This window comes from Perissodus microlepis, chromosome 8 (assembly GCF_051167445.1).
Source record: "Perissodus microlepis isolate ML-2025 ecotype Zambia chromosome 8, ASM5116744v1, whole genome shotgun sequence".
Classification (NCBI taxonomy): domain Eukaryota; kingdom Metazoa; phylum Chordata; class Actinopteri; order Cichliformes; family Cichlidae; genus Perissodus; species Perissodus microlepis.
In genome coordinates, this window is record NC_140468.1 from 9,253,072 (window position 1) to 9,272,326 (window position 19,255).

Sequence of the window (19,255 nt, forward strand, 5' to 3'; positions counted from 1 at the left end):
TACATCCATGAATCTTCTCTGTGGTTTTCCCCTTTTCTCATGCCTGACTCCTCCATAGCTCCTTAGTTTACAGAATCAGTGTATTTGTTTCAGTTTAGTTTGTGTTTGAAAATCACAAAGACTAAAATTATCTTTGTGACTAAAGAGTAAAATTATTACAAAAATTATTATTACAAAAATTTGGGACGCTCAGTAAAATGTAAATAAAAACAAAATACCGTTTGTAAAAACTCATAAGTCCATATTTTATTCGCAACAGAACAAAGAAAACATATCACACGTTTAAAATGAGACAGTAAAGTTCAGCTCTCTGACTCTTCTACTATGAAGTTGTGCTGTTGTTATGGCTGCAGTATGCATTTTAGCATTGTCATACTGAAAGATGGAAAGCTTTCCCTGGAACAGACATCTGGATATGTTACTCTTAAATCTGTATAAGCCTTTCAGCACTGATGATGCCTTTCCAGATGTGTAAGATGCCAGTTCCATGGGCACTAATGCACCCCCATACCATCAGAGATGCAGGTTTTTGAACTGAGCATTATTAACAAACCAGAAATAATATTAACAGTTTTCTACTTCACTTTAGTCCATTTAAAATGAGCTTTGTGAGGACTCCAACCTGCATCTGTTCCTGAGCCCATGCAGTGATTTGCATGACAGAATCATCCCTGTTTTTAATTTATTGTTGCATATAGACTTGAACATTACAGGCATCCAATACTGATTTTTAGCCTCGTCTGATGCGCACAGTGATTTCTCCGGATTTTCTGAATCTGAATGATATTTTGTACTTCAGATCAGGAGATATTTAAAGTCTTCACAATTTTACACTGAGGAGCATTATTCTGAACGTGCTCCACATTTTGTTTTTTGAAGAACAGTCCACCTCTAATTCTGAGAAACTCTCTGTAAAGCTTTTTTTTTTTTTTTTTAAATACCCAGTCATGTTATAGACCTGTTGCCAACAACCCTAATTAGTTGCAAAGCATTCCTCCAACAGTTTCCTCTTAATCCCACTTAGTTTTTAAGCCTTTTATTGGCAACTGCCAACGGAATCAAAATGAGCTACTACTTTCCATGAGACATTTGATATGTTTTCTGTAATCCTATGTGCATAAAATATGAGTTTGTGAGATTATACATATTTTCCACAGCACCCAAACTTTTTTTAATCTTTTTGGAATTGATAAGCTCTACTTAAGTAAAACCTTTTTTTCCATGTCACTTTTAGATTTTTAGATTAGTTTGTGTGAACTATCTCAACCTTGTATCCAGTAATATAAGTTTAATGATTTTATATTATTTTCTTTTTGTCTAAATACTTGTTGCAACAATTTTTCAGCTTTACACTCGAGTGCAGGCCCACTTTTCAACCAATACCGTGTATTATGAGGGCGCAGGGGCAATATTTTTCAAATTTCCTTTGGGACCCTCTTTAAGAAAAAAATCCAAATGTCCGGTGGGTCCGACTGAGCACTCAGCGCCCTCTGCAGGACCACCCTGCACTGGGGGGAGGAGTCGCACGGCCAGCTTTATAAAACGCCTTGAAACAAAAACAGTCCAGACAGACAGACAGCTGCAGAAAACGGAAAGTCGGGGGAAATCCGGAGGGCACCAAACGCACCGTGTAACTTCACCTTTTTACCTGGAGCTGAGCGCGCGCCCGTGCGTTGTCGTTGACGTGTGTGTCGTTAGGAAAACGACGGAGAGGGGACGCTGCCGCTGGAGCCACACTGCAACGCATCTGCGCAGAGCACAACATCCACGCAGGAGCTGAAAAACATCGCCATCAGTGTTTACCACGATGCCGTTTTCCGTTAACGGCATCCTTTGCACGCTCGCGCTGCTGGTCCTGTGGCGGGCGGAGGAGCTCGCGGAAGCGTGCAGCTGCGCTCCGGTACATCCGCAACAGGCGTTCTGCAACGCCGACGTAGGTGAGTCCAGCCGCGGGGTCTGCTGCTGCTGCTGCTGTTGTTGTTATTGTTGTTTATGTTGTTGTTGTTTATGTTTACCCGGCCTCTCGTGCAGTGAGCCAGGCTCCTGCACAGCTAACTAGCCCATCCTCTGGCCACGGTTGAATGGACTCAACTAAGCTGCTGGAAACCCTGGAAAGCCTGAAGGTGCTGCTGGTGGTGGTGGTGGTAGGGGTGTTGCTCCTCAAGGCCATGGCCCAGACAGTTTGCACTACATTCGGCTCTACACTTACAGATCACATTGTCATATTTTTTGCCATGTCATGTTGATAATGTTAGACCTCCAAAATGTCTTCTTTCAGAATTATTATTTTTAAAAATAGAAACACACTCAGGTCAGATCCCCATAATGTTCTGCTCTGCAACACTGTGAGGAGTTAGGAGTGCATTTGTGACACTTATTGATAAGTTAATGATGACCTTAATGAACTTTGTGGTTTAAATCTCCCCCCAAAATCCACTTTATACAAACTCAAAGGGTGTACCTCCACTCTGTTAGCGTGAGAGACTGGAAGCAGTTTGAGATCATCTGTGTGAACCCAAAGCCTCAGCTCTGGGAGTGTTTGCTTACCGAGCTTCACCCTCAGCAGCCTCGGGACGAAGCGGCGTCTCCTGCATTTTGCAGGGCAACGTGGCACCAGAGAGGGAAAAGAGACAAGGAGGGAGCGAGCTGAAGAGAGGACAAGGGATGGGGAAAGTGAGGGAGAAATTTAACGGGTGTGTGTGTGGGGGGGGAATTGAATCTCAACCGCAGAATATGTCACACCACGAGCTTTCCTCCCTCACTTCTTTTTTTTTTTTTTTTTTCCTTTTTAAATTTCCATTCCTGTCCAGTTTCTTCCTGCATGGGGTGGTGCTGAGAGGAATTACAGGAATGTTTCTGGGGTTTTCCCAACTTTGCTCCGATGCAGTGTACAGACACACACTTGTACACACTCTTTCACACCCCAGATAGACAACTAAAGGCCTGCCGCCATGCACGGTAGACTGACACACACAGACACACTGGCTCGGATGACATCTGGCTGTCAGTTTAGGGTGTGTTTAGAGGGGAAAAACAATAAAAGTCACAGTGCAAGTTAAAATATGCATGGTATGAATGAGAACGAGAAAGCTGAAGATGTTTTGTTTTTTTTCATCCTGCATTTTACTTTTGAGTCTGTGCTGGTAAGATGTGCATCCTTGTAATTCCTTATTGCAAATTGACAGCTCTATTTTGAGGTGTGACTCAATCTCTTGCTGAGTTGGCAGGTCTTGCAGACAGGATGTCTCAGAGGCAAGGTGTTCCAATTGTTTGTCTTTTTTTAAAGCGTCTGTGAGTCAGAAAAGCTTTTGTCGCAGCTGGGGGAGGATGCACGCAAACGGCAACAATGGTCAATGTCACTGTCCAGCCCAGAAACATCTAGATGAAACACTGCAGAGGAAGAGGTGAAGAAGGGGGTGGAATGGGTTTTGAGGGCTTGTGAAGGGCGGGGAGTGTCGGATGAGAGTTGGCTGAAATGTGGATGTAGGCAGCAACAAAGTGACATTGTCAAAAGTTGCGCAGTCTGACAATTGGGATTTGTTTTGGTGGAATGGGATCCCACTCCTTGCTTGTTGATACGCATACCACATAGGCGGGAACCAGCTGTGTGTTTGTGTGTCATCTTCTGTTTTCCAGTCAAAGTGATACTCTAGGTCAGACCACAAGCCATAAAAATCGTGCAGTGTCATGCACCCACGGTACAATCACACACAAACGTGACAAACATCCTCTTTTCATATAAATCCGTTGCCCATAAAGGGGAACTTCCCTCACCCTTTCCCAGTTTAGCTCACTCTGGTCAGCGGTCTGAGAGATCAGAGTCACCGATCTCAGCAGTGGACATGGCGTGGATGACAGCACGTGTACACGTCCTTTCATGGAAATACAGAAACGTCCCCAACACATGTCACTAAAAAAAATATAATGGCACTCCTTTGGAGGATAGTTAATAAGAAACTTGGGCTAAAAAATTAAATGACAAAAGTCCTATAATATGGTTGTTTATACAGCCTTGATAACAATTATTATCACTCCAAAAATGTAAAAGATTCAAAGACAAAAAAAATGCATAAAGTATAGCATAAAAACTTTACAGTTAAACTATCAATACAGACGTAATAATGTCAAAAATTTCAAATGAAGTAAAAATGAGCACCGATTGTGGAAAACAGTGATGTGTGAAATAAAGCTGGTACAGATGGTTTGTTTTTCCTGACGTCTTTTGCCTGTAGCGACAGGGAAACAAAGAAATATTTGCTGTAAAGTGACTAAGTTGGTTTATCTTCACCACACCTATTCTAAATATGTAGCTAATGTGACATCGATGTGCACGAAAGATGAACTCCAGCCAGAGCCTTTCAGAAATATCTTCTGATTTACTGATTAGCTGATAACCGCTAACAAGGCAGATGTCAGCCTGAACCACATTTTGCTGCTATGATTGCAAACCTAATAATAAAAATAAAAAAAGTCAAGTGTCTCATTTTTGGAGTGTTCACAGTACCTGATTGAACTGTTTCTGTCTTAGGTGCTTTTGCTGGACAAAAAGGTGTAATTGTTCTAACTGTATTTCTTCATTTTTCACGATAGCAACGGAGCTGTGCAAGATGCTACCAAACACATCAATTGCCAAAGAAAAATGGAAAGCTCATGACCCAAAAACTGAATAAAACATCCAAATCCAGGTACTGGAGATCAGCTCGGAAAAGTAAAGGCCTTTTATGAGTTTTCCAAACCAACCTTAAGTACCTGGATTTGGATGGTTTATACCGTTTTTTCCCATAAGCTTTCCATTCTTCTTTGTCCCTTTCATGAACAAAAAGTGTTCTGAGGGACAACAGTAGTATTTCTGTTATTTACTTTTTCTTCTAAAAGCATGTTTGGATTATCTTTAAAACCCTGTAAGAACAGTCTGTGATGTTAACCAGAGGTTTCATCGTCACAAAACTATAGAGCTAGGAAGAAAATCAAGAGGAGGTTTTTACAAAGGCTTCTGCAGCCTGTGGGGGAGGAAACACTAATAAATAGCTTCAGGCTCACCTGGAGAGGTGTACAGTGTTGGTTCAGCACATACATCATATGTTGCATGCTGAAACAATTAGGATTTGATGGCAAAAGCGCTGAGGAGTTCACCACGTTTCAATGCGTTTGCAAATTGTTACTTCAGGCAGGTCAAGTCAAGCTTGGCTCTCTGATTTCATCTTCAGCTGATCCACTTCTATGCATTTTATTGGCAAATCCAATATAAGGTGGGGTGTTTGGACAAACAATTACTTCTTTCCCTGCAAGCTGCTTTGCAACCCACCTCCACCCCAGCTCATCCTTTTCATGCTGACTCGATCACCGTCATGTCAGCTCCGGTAACTGTGTCAGGGTAAACCAGAGCCTTCAGGTCTTCATGCAGGTGTAACCAGAGGTGCCGGCTGAATTGTGTTTGAGGGCAGTTTGTCTCTGTTCAAATGACAGGTTAAACAGAAGGCTCACATACGCCTGGAGCTGAACAAACCACAGCAAGAGAGTCAGGGATGATTTGGTGGTCACTGGCGTATGAAAAAAGAAATGGACAGTCATGCAGTGGAACGAATCGGGGGGCACTTAGGATGTGGTGTGTGCGTTCATATGGGGGTTTGCATGGAAAACATTGCGTAGTGCAACTAATATGTATGTAGAAGTCATTATGTGTCGTCCCGGTCTGACGGTAGGGGACCGTTTGAAATGTGGGTCAGTTGGTGGTTTATGGCTGCTGATTGAGTGCTGCTGATCGGATGACTTTTGGATCAACCTGCGGTGAAACTGCTGCCTGCAGGCTCGTGGTAGTCATGCTGTTTTAGCATCGTGCTGAGTAGTCTGCCGCCTCTGCAACACACTGTTTAGACTGCACAGGATGATCCGCTCTGGCTTTATTGAAGGGGAGAAACTAACTGAGAAGTAAACATGTCTGCAACACTGAGGGAGACAGATAAGCTCCCATAACAGCAATCTGTTGTGAATAACAGGGTAATTTCCTCTCAGTATTGTGTCCTGCTGCTGATTCTTTGCTCATTAGTTTGTGGCTCAGAATGAGGTCAGGAAATGAGAGCGGAAAAACTGGGAGGAATGCAGGAGCGAGTGCCAAACAGGTATACTGCTGTGTGTGTGTTTATGTGTGCTCTGGCTGCTGCAGCTGAACATTTGCATAACCATCAAAGTGCAACTAAAATGTGGGGGTTTGATTCTGGGGAACTTGGTTTCTCTAAAAAAAGAAAAAAAGAAACCTTAAAAAGCAGTATGTTTGTGCTCATGGTGCTGATTAAAAAAACAGATTCATTCTTCTGAAGAAGATTTGTTCTTAAACCTTTCATCTTCTTCTTTGTTAATCCTGGTAAATTAAAACCTGTTCTGTAATTTAGCCTTTAGGTTTTTCTTGTTACTTTGTTACTAAAACCTTTATTGCCACATAGAGACAGTATAAAAACATGTAAACAAACAATAGCCGTAATAATAACAGCAATTAGTTTATATCACCCTTTAAATCTAATATTCAGATCAAATCTGGTCCTCATTAAGAGGCGTAATATGAAGATAACAGCCTACATTTTCAGGCTATATACCAAGCAAGGTGATCATATTATCTTCATATCAATCTAAGTGTGCTTTAAGAACAGCCTCACATTGCAAAGTAATACACTGCTTTCATGTAAACATGGTGTCAGTTCAAAATTAGCAGTCAGGTCCAATTAAAGTGTTGTTGAGATTAAGAAAATGGTCCAAATGTGCATCTGTAAGCTGAGGAGGCTGTTTTGCAACGATTTCTTCATCATCTTCTTCAGGATTTTTACCAATGTACTGCAAGCCCAACGGCCGTCTGAGCCTAAATCGACTCGCTCTGAGGACTAAATATGGATGAATGTTGGACATTTGAGATCTTAACTACATCTTAACTATGATGGTTAAATTGGCAGATGTATTTCGTCAGCCTAGTGTTACATTTACACATTAACAAACAGCCTGAGTTAGTCAAACGGTTAAAGTGCAGCCTTAACGATACAGACACACTGCATGATCTGAATGATATGTAGTAGGTGAGGAAAAAAAGCTGCATTACGTGCAGGCAGTTCTCATGATGTGAGGACTAAATGTATTTAAATCCAATCCAATTTTAAAACAATGTAATACTTTTTTATTAGTAGAGGTATAGATAAAATATTTTAAAATTTTATAATGATTCACAGACACCCAAAAAACAAACAGCCCACATGTGTTGTTGCCACGACTTTTTCATACGAGAAGCCATTGTAAAGGCTCCTTAACTCTGCTTTTAGTCTCTGTCTTTACCAGTGAACCTTTTTATATATGTAATTTTTTTCAGTATGAATTATTTCAACACCAGTCACAAAAGGCTAAAGATTGGTTGACAACCACCGGTTGCTATGAGGAGAAGTGTTTATAGGAAACGCAGTGTTATTTTGGACATGTGTACATGTTTATTTAAAGAGGGCAGGTATTATTTTGGCTGGCCGCTGAATTACTAACTGAATTAATAATGAGATGGATTTAACAATAATTTACATCATGTGTTATCATTGTATCATTTTCACTTTCTGGACATTTTTTAGACTAAATGATTGTTCTGTACAGAGTTTAGTACCATGTTTAGTAAGACTAAAAAAGAAGGAGAAAGAAAGAGAGACACTATTAACTCTGGGAGCTGTGAACCTCCATATTTGTATCTGCTCTAAGCCATAAACTGAACCCGAGGGTGTAAGAGCAGCAGCAGTCGACTGTATGTGTGTTTATAGATGTGTGTGTGTCCTCTGTTCTTGCTTACTTTATGTTTTTTTTCCCCCCTGTATTGCTCATATTTTCCATTCTGAATAAATGCCCTAAGCATAGTTGAAGCTTGAAGTCAGTCAGGCCGTTAAAATACACACACGCGCGCACAAACACACACGCATGGTGAGAAACAAACCTCTGGCCAAGTCCTTCTCAGTATATCAGCTTTCAAGTTGTATTCTTAATCCTCAGCTCTTGTCCTGTGATGGTTTCCCTGGTCATGTTTTGAAGCAGGAAGGTTTGTGCTGCAGGCCAAGTCATGTGTCTGGCCCTCCTCTAATGTTGGCTGATGGCGACTTCTGGTTAGGTTTTCATTGACTGGACCACTTTAGATGCTAAAATTCATTTTGTTGTGGTGTTTGGATGAGACTTTAAGGCAGCTCGATGGGTGGTTTGGGCTTTTTTTTAAGCCTGTGATGTGGAGTCATAAGCAGTGTTTTCCACACATAGACCCTACTTAGGCGGGTAACAGAGGTATAATAATGAGCACCAATGTACCAGAGTTATTTCAATTCTATTTTTTTGTCTGTCTGAGAGAACACCATCCAAAAATGATTTGCTAGCAACTGTTATTTTGAAAGTCTAGTCGCTCCTAACCTACCTAACAGTATTTTATCACCAGCAAGCTGACAAGGTCATCGATGTCTTCACTCTGAATGCTTTTTTCTTCAACTGCATCATTTGTCACTGCAGTAGGTGGAAAAGTAAGATTCCCTGCTGCAGAGCAGAACAGTGAAGTTCATCCACGGGATGAGACACTCTCTGGAGAGGCAGCTGATTGTGTTGCTCAGTTATTTATTAGTCAAAGTCCTTGGCAGGTACAAACAAAGTACCTGCCCAAAGTACCTGCCCTTTACTTTCTGGATACAGAAAGTAAAGGGCAAAAAAAAGAATAAAATACATTTAAAAAATACGATGAAATACTTGTGCATACTGCTGTATGTTCAGAAATGCTTTTAACTCGTTAATTTCTCAGAATATAGTGGCTACCCATTACTAAACACTCATCATCATTCGTCATTCATCATCGTCAATGATGATGGCGGGGTGATCGTGGCTTAAGAGTTGGCAGTTCGTCTTGTAATCGGAAGGTTGCCGGTTCGAGCCCCGGCTCAGACAGTCTCTGTCGTTGTGTCCTTGGGCAAGACACTTCACCTGTTGCCTATTGGTAGTGGTCAGAGGCCATCACCAGTGTGTGAATGGGTGGATGACTGAACGTGTAAAGCGCTTTGGAGTCCTTAGGGACTAAGTGAAGAGTTATACAAATACAGGCCATTTACCATTTACCATTATCAGAGCTGTGCAATGCTGATTTTGGCCTCTAATTTTGTAAGCGGTAAACATTTTCAGCTGCTTTGTTTTGTTTTTGAGACCAGTGACTAATTTTTATGACTCAAGTAAAATGACTGTCATGTATCTGGACTTATTTATTATAAATGTAGGGCATTTTATAATAAATAGGGCCAGATTTTGAACGTAGTCATTATGCAGTGTTACATTGTATGGGAGTTAATGTAATTATGGGTTTCACTTTTGTTCATTTGTAATAACAAGCAGAAAAATTGGATGAAATGCCGTGGAAAAAAACAAAAGACTAGGGCTGTTTGATATAACGATATATATCGGATGACGATATAAAAACGTCTATCGTTTCATTTTACGCTATCGTTTGTTTCGTGGTGTCGCAAAATAAACTGTTTATGGCAATATTTTTTTTGTTTTGATGGTCACTGTAGCGGCTATATTAATTTCTTAAAGTTATCTCTTATATTTAATATAACCACACTACGGACAGACAAGCGCGTGTTTTTATGCGTTGTGGTTAGCAACAATGACGGTAACACCATTGCGTGTCCGCTTGTTTATGTTCCACATAAACCTTTCACAATAAAGCTCAAGATCCTGTTGAGACTTTTCAAAATAAACTGAATCACGTGAAAGAGCAGATTATTTACGGATGAGAATTAAAAAAGAGCCGTCAGGTGCTAAAAAATAAACCTTAGACTCAAACGTTAGAACAGGCTTTTCCCCGCAGCACGCCGTGTAATAAATACTCACAAAGAAAACGGCGGCCGTTACAACTTATGTCTGTTAAAACACTCGACTCCAGCTACATGACGCGCAGCTGGAAACACTTCCCGCAAGTCGAGCTACACGAGATTCACAGAATTTACAGAAAATGTTACATTTTTGTGATTTATATCGTTATCGGGACGATAGATGTCTTATATCGGGATATGAGATTTTGGTCATATCGCACAGCCCTACAAAAGACATAATAAATTTATGATGGATTAGCCAATTTATAATGTATACTGTACTATTAAGGTTGAGATATCAGTATTCATAAGCCTCACATTTATAACTCTGGAAACAAATGTATTTATTATAGGGTTATGTCATTATTTCCTGTGTACTGGGTACACTCTCACTCTCACCAGCTGCTCACTGATAAGGTGTTGGGATTGTTGGCGTTTTCTCTGTATTATTGTAGTCTTTACCTTACAGCATAAAGTACCTTGAGGAAACCGTTGTTGTGATTTGACGCTGTATATACTACAACTGAATTTAATCGTGTCCTTTAGGGACACCCCTTTACGCCTCCTTTTAAGCCTCTTTGTCCAGGCTGCTATTCCTCACAAGCAGAAGATTTGATCAACACACCTCAGCACATCAGCATATTAGGGATGTCTGCTCTCAGTGACATCACACAGAACTACAAGTAGAAAAAACTATGCTTAACTGTGTGTTTAGAGCAGGCTGACGTGTGAACATTGATCACAGACATTATTTGTACATGAACTGTTCTCATTATTCGAAACTTTGGCCATGTTTAACGCCATGTAACAGTGTATGTAAAACTGAAAATAAGTAGAAGCATAGTAGGTCCCTTTTAAGTTACAGATGGTTTACAGTTGCTAAATCAGTGATGGGGTGATTCCTGTCGAAATGCATTTGTTTGTATACAAACTCGTAAATTTCAGCTTTGATTAAAGGAAACTGATATTTTGTAACATAGTTGTTAACCTTTTGTTTAACCTTTTGCTTCATTTGTGAGATACTTTAACTTAATTAGGGGGGAGTTAGTTTCATTCATTTACTTTTTGACCTAATTGGTGGACATGCAGACCAACACCAATTACAGTATGGGGCTTATGGGGCCTGCATCCAAAGTTTTAGCCGTTACCCAACAAACATTAGCAGGTTTCCCTTTTTATCCTTTTTAGTGGGAATCATTTTGACTTTTTTTGTTTCTACTCTTTTGTTCATTGGTACGAAAGACAATAATGAAAGCTTCAGTGAGTAAATACGATGATTTCCTGCAGCCTCTGACGCCGTGTTTCTGTGTTTCCCAACCAGTGATTCGAGCAAAGGTGGTGGGAGAGAGAGAAGTGGATTCTGGGAACGACATCTATGGGAACCCCATCAAGAGGATCCAGTATGAGGTCAAACAAATCAAGGTAAGAATATCCTCACTGTTTTAGCCAAAAAGGTTTGACATTGAGTCCGCTATTAATACCCTGTGCACTGTGTTTTATTTTCAGATGTTCAAGGGACCTACCCAGGACATTGAATCTGTCTTCACTGCTCCCGTGTCTGCCGTTTGCGGCGTCACCCTTGATGCCACCGGCAAGAAGGAGTATCTGATCTCAGGTTTGTGTGAATATCCCCTGTCTCCCGGAAATAATACTGCAAATGAAAATCTCAACTAGCTTGTGGAAAAGAAGCTGCTGTTGTCGGAGGGATAGGTATAATGACGTATAGTTTGTATTCATCATTATATAAAACAAAAAGTGAAAGAATGCACAGACAGAGAGAAGCACAGCACAGAACATGCAAACAGATAATCAGATATGGTCCTGCAGGTGCAAACAGCCGGGCAGACAAACCTGAGATCGGATAAAGAGTAGTGGGCAATTTTGCATGTTGGTGGAGCAGCTGTTTATGTTATTATAGGTAATGATACTCTGCTGGCTAAATCCCGTGGAGACTGGGAGGGACCTTGTCTGTTGTGGTACAGCTTAAGCTCCTGAGGTATTTTATGCCTTAGTGACTGTTTACATCTGCATAGCATCTGCGTCATTTTTCAAAATTTGTAAACTGAAACCAGCTGTAGTCATTATTTAACACTAACAGCACATCACGTGACTGCCTTAAAGTCAACAGAGTAACTTGAAGTGGTGAACAAGCCTTCTAAACTCAGAGCAACAAATTTCAGCCAATTGTTTACCTTTCTGACCACAGCGTTACAGTTTGGCTTTGGCGTCAGTGTCTCAATAGCACCGCTGTCAGCCACAGCAGGCAGCTGCTTGTCTTTAGAGGAAAAGCTGTGAAACCCACTGCCCAAACAACAGACAAACAGTGTTAGCGACAAGTTGATAAACTGCTTATTCTGCTGCTAAAGGGTCAGAAGTTAGAGGCTTCTGACCTCTAACTTCTGTAGAGATAGTAGAAATCCAAAACATAGCTGGGCATTAGCTGACAATATTTAGAGTTAACCCATCCACAGTGGGGCCACAAGCCAGTGTACTCCCAGTTAGGGCTGCTCGATTATGGCAAAAATGATAATCACGATTATTTTCACTGAAATTGAGATCTCGATTATTTGACGATATTTATTTAACAATAACAATGTATTGAATAATGACTTTAAAGATTGTCAAAAAATAATATAAAATAGTGTGCAAATACTGATAACAGTGCAAATGTTTGCAATATAAAAAAATAAATGAAAAATGTAAACATCTATGTTTAGTGAACTTTGCAGTGTTGCTCTGTGGTGCAGCTACGACACTGTAGCAAAGTTTACAGGCTATGTCTACTTGATCCACGTCTGACTCCGCGAACCCATAATGTTTCCACACCACTGAAGTTTTTTTTAACTCTCTTTTCAACCAACAGCAGTCACTCTCCTCTCCAAATAAATTCTGCTTTGCTTTCCGAGCTTCCCTCGGGTCCTCTTAATCAGCGGTCCCCAACCCCCGGGCCTCGGACCGGTACCGGTCCGTGAGTCGTTTGGTACCGGGCCGCGAGAGTTGAGGCTCAGGTGTGAAATGTATAGTTTTCAGGGTTTTTATCGGTTTTCAGCGTTATTTTGTTATCGTTTTTATCGTTTACTCGGTTTTCCTGGGTCTTTTCATGTGTGTTATGAATAAATTTTCTTTTTTTCGGTACCGGTACTAGTTTTATTTTGTTGTATTTATCCGCGACACCTTAAAGGCCGGTCCATGAAAATATTGTCGGGCATAAACCGGTCTGTGGCGCAAAAAAGGTTGGGGACCGCTGCTCTTAATTGTTGTGACACGTGTTCGAAATGCAGTGAGGTGCGCTCAATTTGCCACACGGAGCAGCGCGAGAGTAAAGCACGAGGGAGGGGCTAATAATCTGCTCAGTCATTTTTAATGATCGTTGAAAGCCCAGATTGTAATCGTGATTAAAATTCGATTAATTGAGCAGCCCTACTCCCAGTTCCAGATAAAAATTGGTTTCCATACCTAGTCTCCTCCTGCTCCAGCAAGAGGGTGCTCCACCACAAAGGCCCTTGTGATTGCTTTTGTCGCTGGGAAATTAGTACAGTTATTCCCAGTTTGCATGGAATAAAATCTGCCTAAATATTTTACCCAACACATTTCAAAAGGTGCAACTTTTACTTTAAAGAGTCACAGTTTTTGGTTTGTAACCACTCAGAAACTGGTTGGGAAATGCATACTTTTCCCTAGTGGATCAATGACCAGTCTCTAGGCCTGTCTGACAGAGGCCTTAGTTGGTTTAGCTTAGTATGATTCTCACTTTGGGACTGGCCAACCCCTTGCTTAGATATAGAGTGAGAAGTTCAGTCATTCGGGAGGGGCTCAGAGTTGAACCGCTACTCCTCCACATCGAAAGGAGTCAGCTGAGGTGGGTCAGGATGACAAGGATCCCTCCTGGGTGAAGTGTACCGGGGACGTCCCAACAAAGGAAGAGCCCAGGTTAGACCCCAGCCCTGGATAAGCAGAATAAAATTGGAAATATTTAACAGTTAATATTTAAATAGTTAATGATACTGGACAAAAAAGGAGTCTAGAACATAATTTTAAGGTTTTTTTTTTGAATGAAACAATATTTTACAGTTAAATAAGGTGTTATACTTTAATGCTCTTTAAATAAGCAGGCAGATAAAAGACAGCATGGATGGCTTTGATTCTGTGTTTCCAGTCATTGCTAAACAGAGCAGACGCATATGGGAATATGAGCTGCTGATTTCCAGTTTTGATTAGATTAGCTCATTACCCACGTTATCTACAAAGTTGTCTGTTAGTTACTAGTAGATCTTTAGTCCGTTGCAGTACTCAGAACACAGAAGCAAAAAAATCTTAGTAGATGAGTCACAAAGATTATCTTATTTCTTTTTTCTAATTTTTCATTTCTTTGTATATTTCTTATGACACATGAGAGTATCCTTTATAATGTGCTGTTTTTCATAAAGCACTTAACATCATTTTGACCTGTTTGGGTTTTATGTTTTTATGGTTGGTGCCCTCTGTGGGTTATATACCATGCGGCCACCCACAGCTCCACCGACAGCCTTTCCTCAGCTCCTCACCTCTTTGGTACGCTCTGGACAGGTCACCAGTCTGTCATAAGGCAGTGACAGCCAATCATTCACATCTAAAACCGCTTTAATATCACCAGTACCCTGATGTGCATGTCTCTGGACTGTGGAAGGAAATGAGGAGAACATGGAACCCTCAACAGAAAAGGCCCAGCCAGCTGCAGACCTTCTTGTTGTGAGGCACACCAATGTGGTGCCCATCAAATATAATTATACCTGGACACAGCTTCCTTCCTGTGGTGGTTGTTTCGATTTTTAAAGCAAGATAGGCAGTCGCAGCGTCAGAATGAGACTCAGTTTGCAGAGTAGCGGAGACACAGAGGATCGTGATGTCATTCGTGCTCTGGTTTCTCCATCACAGTCAGAGATGCGCCCGCAAACACTGGCCCGTAATTACAGAGAGTTGTAAGAGGAGGAACTGCTGAAGCCAGCATTTTCTCCCCGACTCTCTTTTCTCAAGATGTAGGGACTTTGTGCAGTGGGAAAGAAAGTTAGATTTCTGCTGACCGGGGCATCTTTCAGAATGATTCATCGTTTCTTTAGCGCGAAGGGTTAACGAGTAGAGGAGTTGCATTGAAATGTGAGTCAGTCCCATCTGCGAGGACATGCGTGTTGAGAGCTGCTATGCAGACAGATAGTGGCAAAGTGGAGGGGGTGCAGCCTCCATAGATTTGTAATCTCATCTCGAAATATCCGCTTGTTTTGACTGGTGCCCCTTTATGCACGAAACATAAACACAAGCTCTTGACAAGGACAGGTGGCCCGTGTTGACGCCTGCAGGCACCAGTCTGGAAAGTAACAGATTTCATCAGTGGTTTTCCACGAATTTGTCATCTGATGTTTACAAGTTCAGATTTTTTTCCAGAACATTTATACTGATGCACCCTGGCCTTGGTGATCGTGGTGTTTACCATGCATATTGTTATGTCTGAAGTTTGTCTGTCACACGTGTACTTTTTCTTTTTTTTTTATACAGGCAAGGCCGAGGCCAGCGGCAGCATGCATGTGACTTTGTGTGATTACATCATGCCCTGGGACTCCTTGAGCACCACCCAGAAGAAGAGCCTCAGCCAGCGCTACCAGATGGGCTGTGACTGCAAGGTAAGGCAGCAGAGGGCCGCCTTCGCATGTGCAGTTTATCTCGTGGCGTGGAGAAAAAAAAGACAGCTATTCACTTCCTGCACTACACAACCAGACATAGCAGAGCAAACAAGACGAGGCACGATTCAGGGCAACAAACAAAAGAGCAGTAAATGTAACTTGAATACTTGTTTTCTTTATTAATTGTTTTAGAGATTAAAAGGAACGTCTTACACGTTTTCAACCTCCATATTTTTTTATACTGATTGTATTCTTTCAAAATAATCGGTGATCTTATAACTCATCCACAAGCCATTGTAAGCCCTCTTCCTTCTTTTTGGCTGCCTCGCAAACATAAGGTTTGAAGCTCAGCTGGGCAGGATTTCTGTGCTTCTGCGCTGAGATGACCATATTATGATTATCTCTTCTCTATGAAGTCATACACCGGCAAGAGTATAAAGAACTGAAGCGTGAGCTTTCACCTCACAGGGATTGCTTGTACACACTCTGATCTCTTTTTGGATGTTTAATAGGAACAAAGTAATATATTGATTAACCACCCTTAAAGGTGCTTTTGGGCAGATTTACAGTCTTTATGGTGCACATGGGCAAAACCTAGCTTAACCAGTACCTCAAAAACCAACAGAAGGCAATCTTATGCTAACAAATCTCATAGCAAATGATTGTTATAGGTGTGCATTTTCATTTTACTAAATTCCTACAGAGGGCGCTCTACTTTTAAGACAGGCAAACTTTTTCTGCGAACTACAAAATGTTACAGGACACAACTGATGGAAAACTTTGAGGGTCTCAAATGATTCATTATTGATGTAATGATGATTTAGGCAATTATCTATTAGATCTATTTCATTAAAAGTTAAAAATGGCAATAATCTGAGACTTTTCTGATGACAGATGTTTTTGGGTGTTTCACAATAAAAGCCCCTCAGTGTTTCACAAGTTGAACACTTTGAATTTGAAGCACAAATAGTGGCTTGTTCTGTTTGCTTAAGTTCTCTAAATGGAGAGATAAATCAGTAAACTCTGGCTATGGTCATATAGGTACAATCTAAGTACACTCTTACTTCGGTCATAGGAATTTTGGCAGTTTGTTGGTCTGGAGCATTCAGGTGTGTTTTAACACAATGCCACATACTTCCCAGGAGTGGCTGTACCATGTTGAAGTAACTTTGGACACATACACTTCTGCTTTTTCCAAAAATAGCAACTTCCAAGCTCAGCTGCCCCTGGGCAGAGTTTGTTTGTATTAAAACTCTAAAGAGTTAAAACCGTCATAATGAAGACACTGAGCAGGTGATGGCTATCCATCTTCAGGGAGATGCCAAAAAGAAAGCATATCTACTGATACATGGCTGCCTAAACACCAAACTGCGTGACAGTCAAATCTTTTGTAAACAGTTGCCCTGATATCTTAAATCTACGTGAGTTCAGTCAGGAGGAAAAAATGTGTGCGTGTAACCACAGCTACTCAGGCTGATAAAATGACTCCAGATTACATGCTGTAACATTTCCAGTAAATTCCTGGTAGATTTTGGGTAATATGAGCACGCTGGCACTGGAAGTTATCCATCAGAAGCAAAACTGAGGCTTGATTTAATGAAAATCTGGAGGATTAGACCTTAAGGCATATTTGATATGGTCTTCTAACAGCAGTGGTATTTCAGGTGACACCCATCTCTGATAGTTTGATGTCATAAAGAGTGGATTGTGCTGTGTTTCTGCAGATTGTGCGCTGTCCCTCTCTGCCCTGTGAAATCTCGGCTCCTGAGGAGTGCCTGTGGACAGACCTGATGATCGAGAAGCAGGTGCACGGTCGCCAAGCCAACCATTACGCCTGCGTCAAGAGGGCAGACGGCTCCTGCTCCTGGTACCGCGGCGTCGCACCACCCAAAAAGGAGTTCCTGGATGCCGAGGACCCCTAAGCACATGCGACTGCACGCCGCAGAGCCTGACGGAGATAAATGTACACAATTCCAATGAAATAAAGTGATTTTTTTTTTTTATAATTAAAAAAAAGGCAAAGCTAATGTGACAGAATTGACCTGCTGGTCTGAAAACAACCCTTTGCCACTCTTTATGTTTGGAGAGGCTCAGGGGTTGTTCTCAGACACAGCAGCTCTGTAAAAACAACAAAACAGCATCATGAGACATAGACTGGTCAAGTGATGTAACTTCCTCCTGAGGCTGGCGTCAGGAGGATAAAAATTCTCAGTGAGACAGAGCACTTCCTGCCCCTTCAAAGCAATTTTTAACAGCTCTGATCTCCACCAATCAATTCCCAGTATTCAGACAGCCATTGGTTATCCATCATCTTCCTGCTTTTATTACCTCATCCTCCAGTTTTCTTTATTCCAAAGCCAAATTCCAAGTTGCCTTCATTATTTTTTTTTCATTTCATTTTGTTTAAAATGATTGTCTCCCCCTCTCCCTCTCTCTCCGAGCACTCTTAATTCACAGTTTTCTCATCGTCTCCGCCGGGAACTTTTTTTCACGCCCACACGACGACGCGCTTTCTTTAAAAAGATCGTGAATCATCTTGCACGGCTGATGATCTTCTCTGGTTTCTTTGGGTGGGGATTTTTGCGACCGTCACCGGCCTCACTGGACCAGTCTATGCTGCGTGAAGATGAGCGCTCTAAATTTAAACACCACCTCTCCACTGCCCCAGAGTCCAATCAGAAATATCTCAAATTTCTCACACTTCCTCCTCCTTTCTTCCTCTTCACGTCCTCCCCTCTTCTTTGTTATGTAGCTGTAGGGAACCTATGCATATACTTTTGTTGTTACTTGATAATAATAATAATTATTATTTACTGCTTTAGAACTAGATTTGCACTTTTTGAGGATGAGTTCCAGTAAAGACAAGAGCCTGAACACTCTGATGTGACAGATATTATCGTTCGCCCCGACCGACAGATCCACCTCAGGTGCAGAATTTTTCGCCCATTTTGAGTGCTTTGGTGATTCATATTCAGAAAAAAGTGCGAGCATATCCCTTGCTATCTCTGTCATAACATATAAAGTAGTACTTGCAGTGAACAAAAAAGTGGATGTGTGAAAGGTTTGGATAAAAGGGATCTTTTTGCAGATTTTATGTGTGAAAGAGAAACAAAAAAAGCGCTCCGGGGATGTTATTTCAGTGTCTTTGTATTATCTGTTGATTGTAAATGCAAACAGCAGTTTTCATGATATATTCTTGCAGACGGTTCATTTCACGAGTAATAAAAAAATAAGGTCTTTATACGCTTAATATTAGCTTTGACTTTCTTGCTCCTTCCAGTTATTAATGAAAGCTTTATCGCTGTCCTAGAAAGCAGTTACTTAATGTTTACAGTGCTGTTTTATAAACCTCAAGCTACATTAACAAAAAAATATATATATGATGGAGTATTAGAGGCATAATTTAAAAGTAAACTCTTTCCAGTTTCCATTACTTTGTATTTTTTTCAGTGTTATTATTATACCTGTCTTTTTTTGTTTGGTTGTTTTTTTTTTTGTGAGTGTGTGTGCGTGCGTGTGTTTTCGCTGTCTTTGTCTACGATGTCTTTAGCTGTAGTGTCGAAGGTCCTCTTGCGCTGGAGTAACGTGAGAGTGAGAGCGATTAACCGGAGAAAGGTATAGAGAAATGGGAAATGGGTTCCTTGTGTGAATAGAGGACTGTGCATGTGTTTGATGCTTTGTGTAAGTCCGGGCGAAGGACAAAGTATTCAGTATTATCAAATAAAAAAAACCCACAAGTTTCAAAGAGTA

The 19,255-nt window shown here is 41.1% G+C and overlaps 1 protein-coding gene across 1 annotated transcript; it reads left to right on the forward strand.

Annotated features, from left to right (window-relative positions):
• The first annotated feature begins 1,492 nt into the window (after positions 1-1,492).
• Positions 1,493-19,255, forward strand: timp2a (TIMP metallopeptidase inhibitor 2a). The gene is made up of 5 exons (XM_084937354.1): positions 1,493-1,937; positions 11,173-11,273; positions 11,358-11,466; positions 15,381-15,505; positions 17,230-19,255. Exons 1-5 carry the CDS (start codon positions 1,808-1,810, stop codon positions 17,425-17,427), a joined length of 663 nt encoding a protein of 220 aa, XP_084793480.1. The 5' UTR covers positions 1,493-1,807; the 3' UTR covers positions 17,428-19,255.

Excerpts from the sequence above, each read along its gene's own strand:
- timp2a (XM_084937354.1), top strand. The coding sequence starts at position 1,808 with ATGCCGTTTTCCGTTAACGGCATCCTTTGCACGCTCGCGCTGCTGGTC. Across the intron at positions 11,274-11,357 it reads ATGAGGTCAAACAAATCAAG|ATGTTCAAGGGACCTACCCA; the intron begins GTAAGAATATCC and ends TTTTATTTTCAG. Across the intron at positions 15,506-17,229 it reads AGATGGGCTGTGACTGCAAG|ATTGTGCGCTGTCCCTCTCT; the intron begins GTAAGGCAGCAG and ends GTGTTTCTGCAG.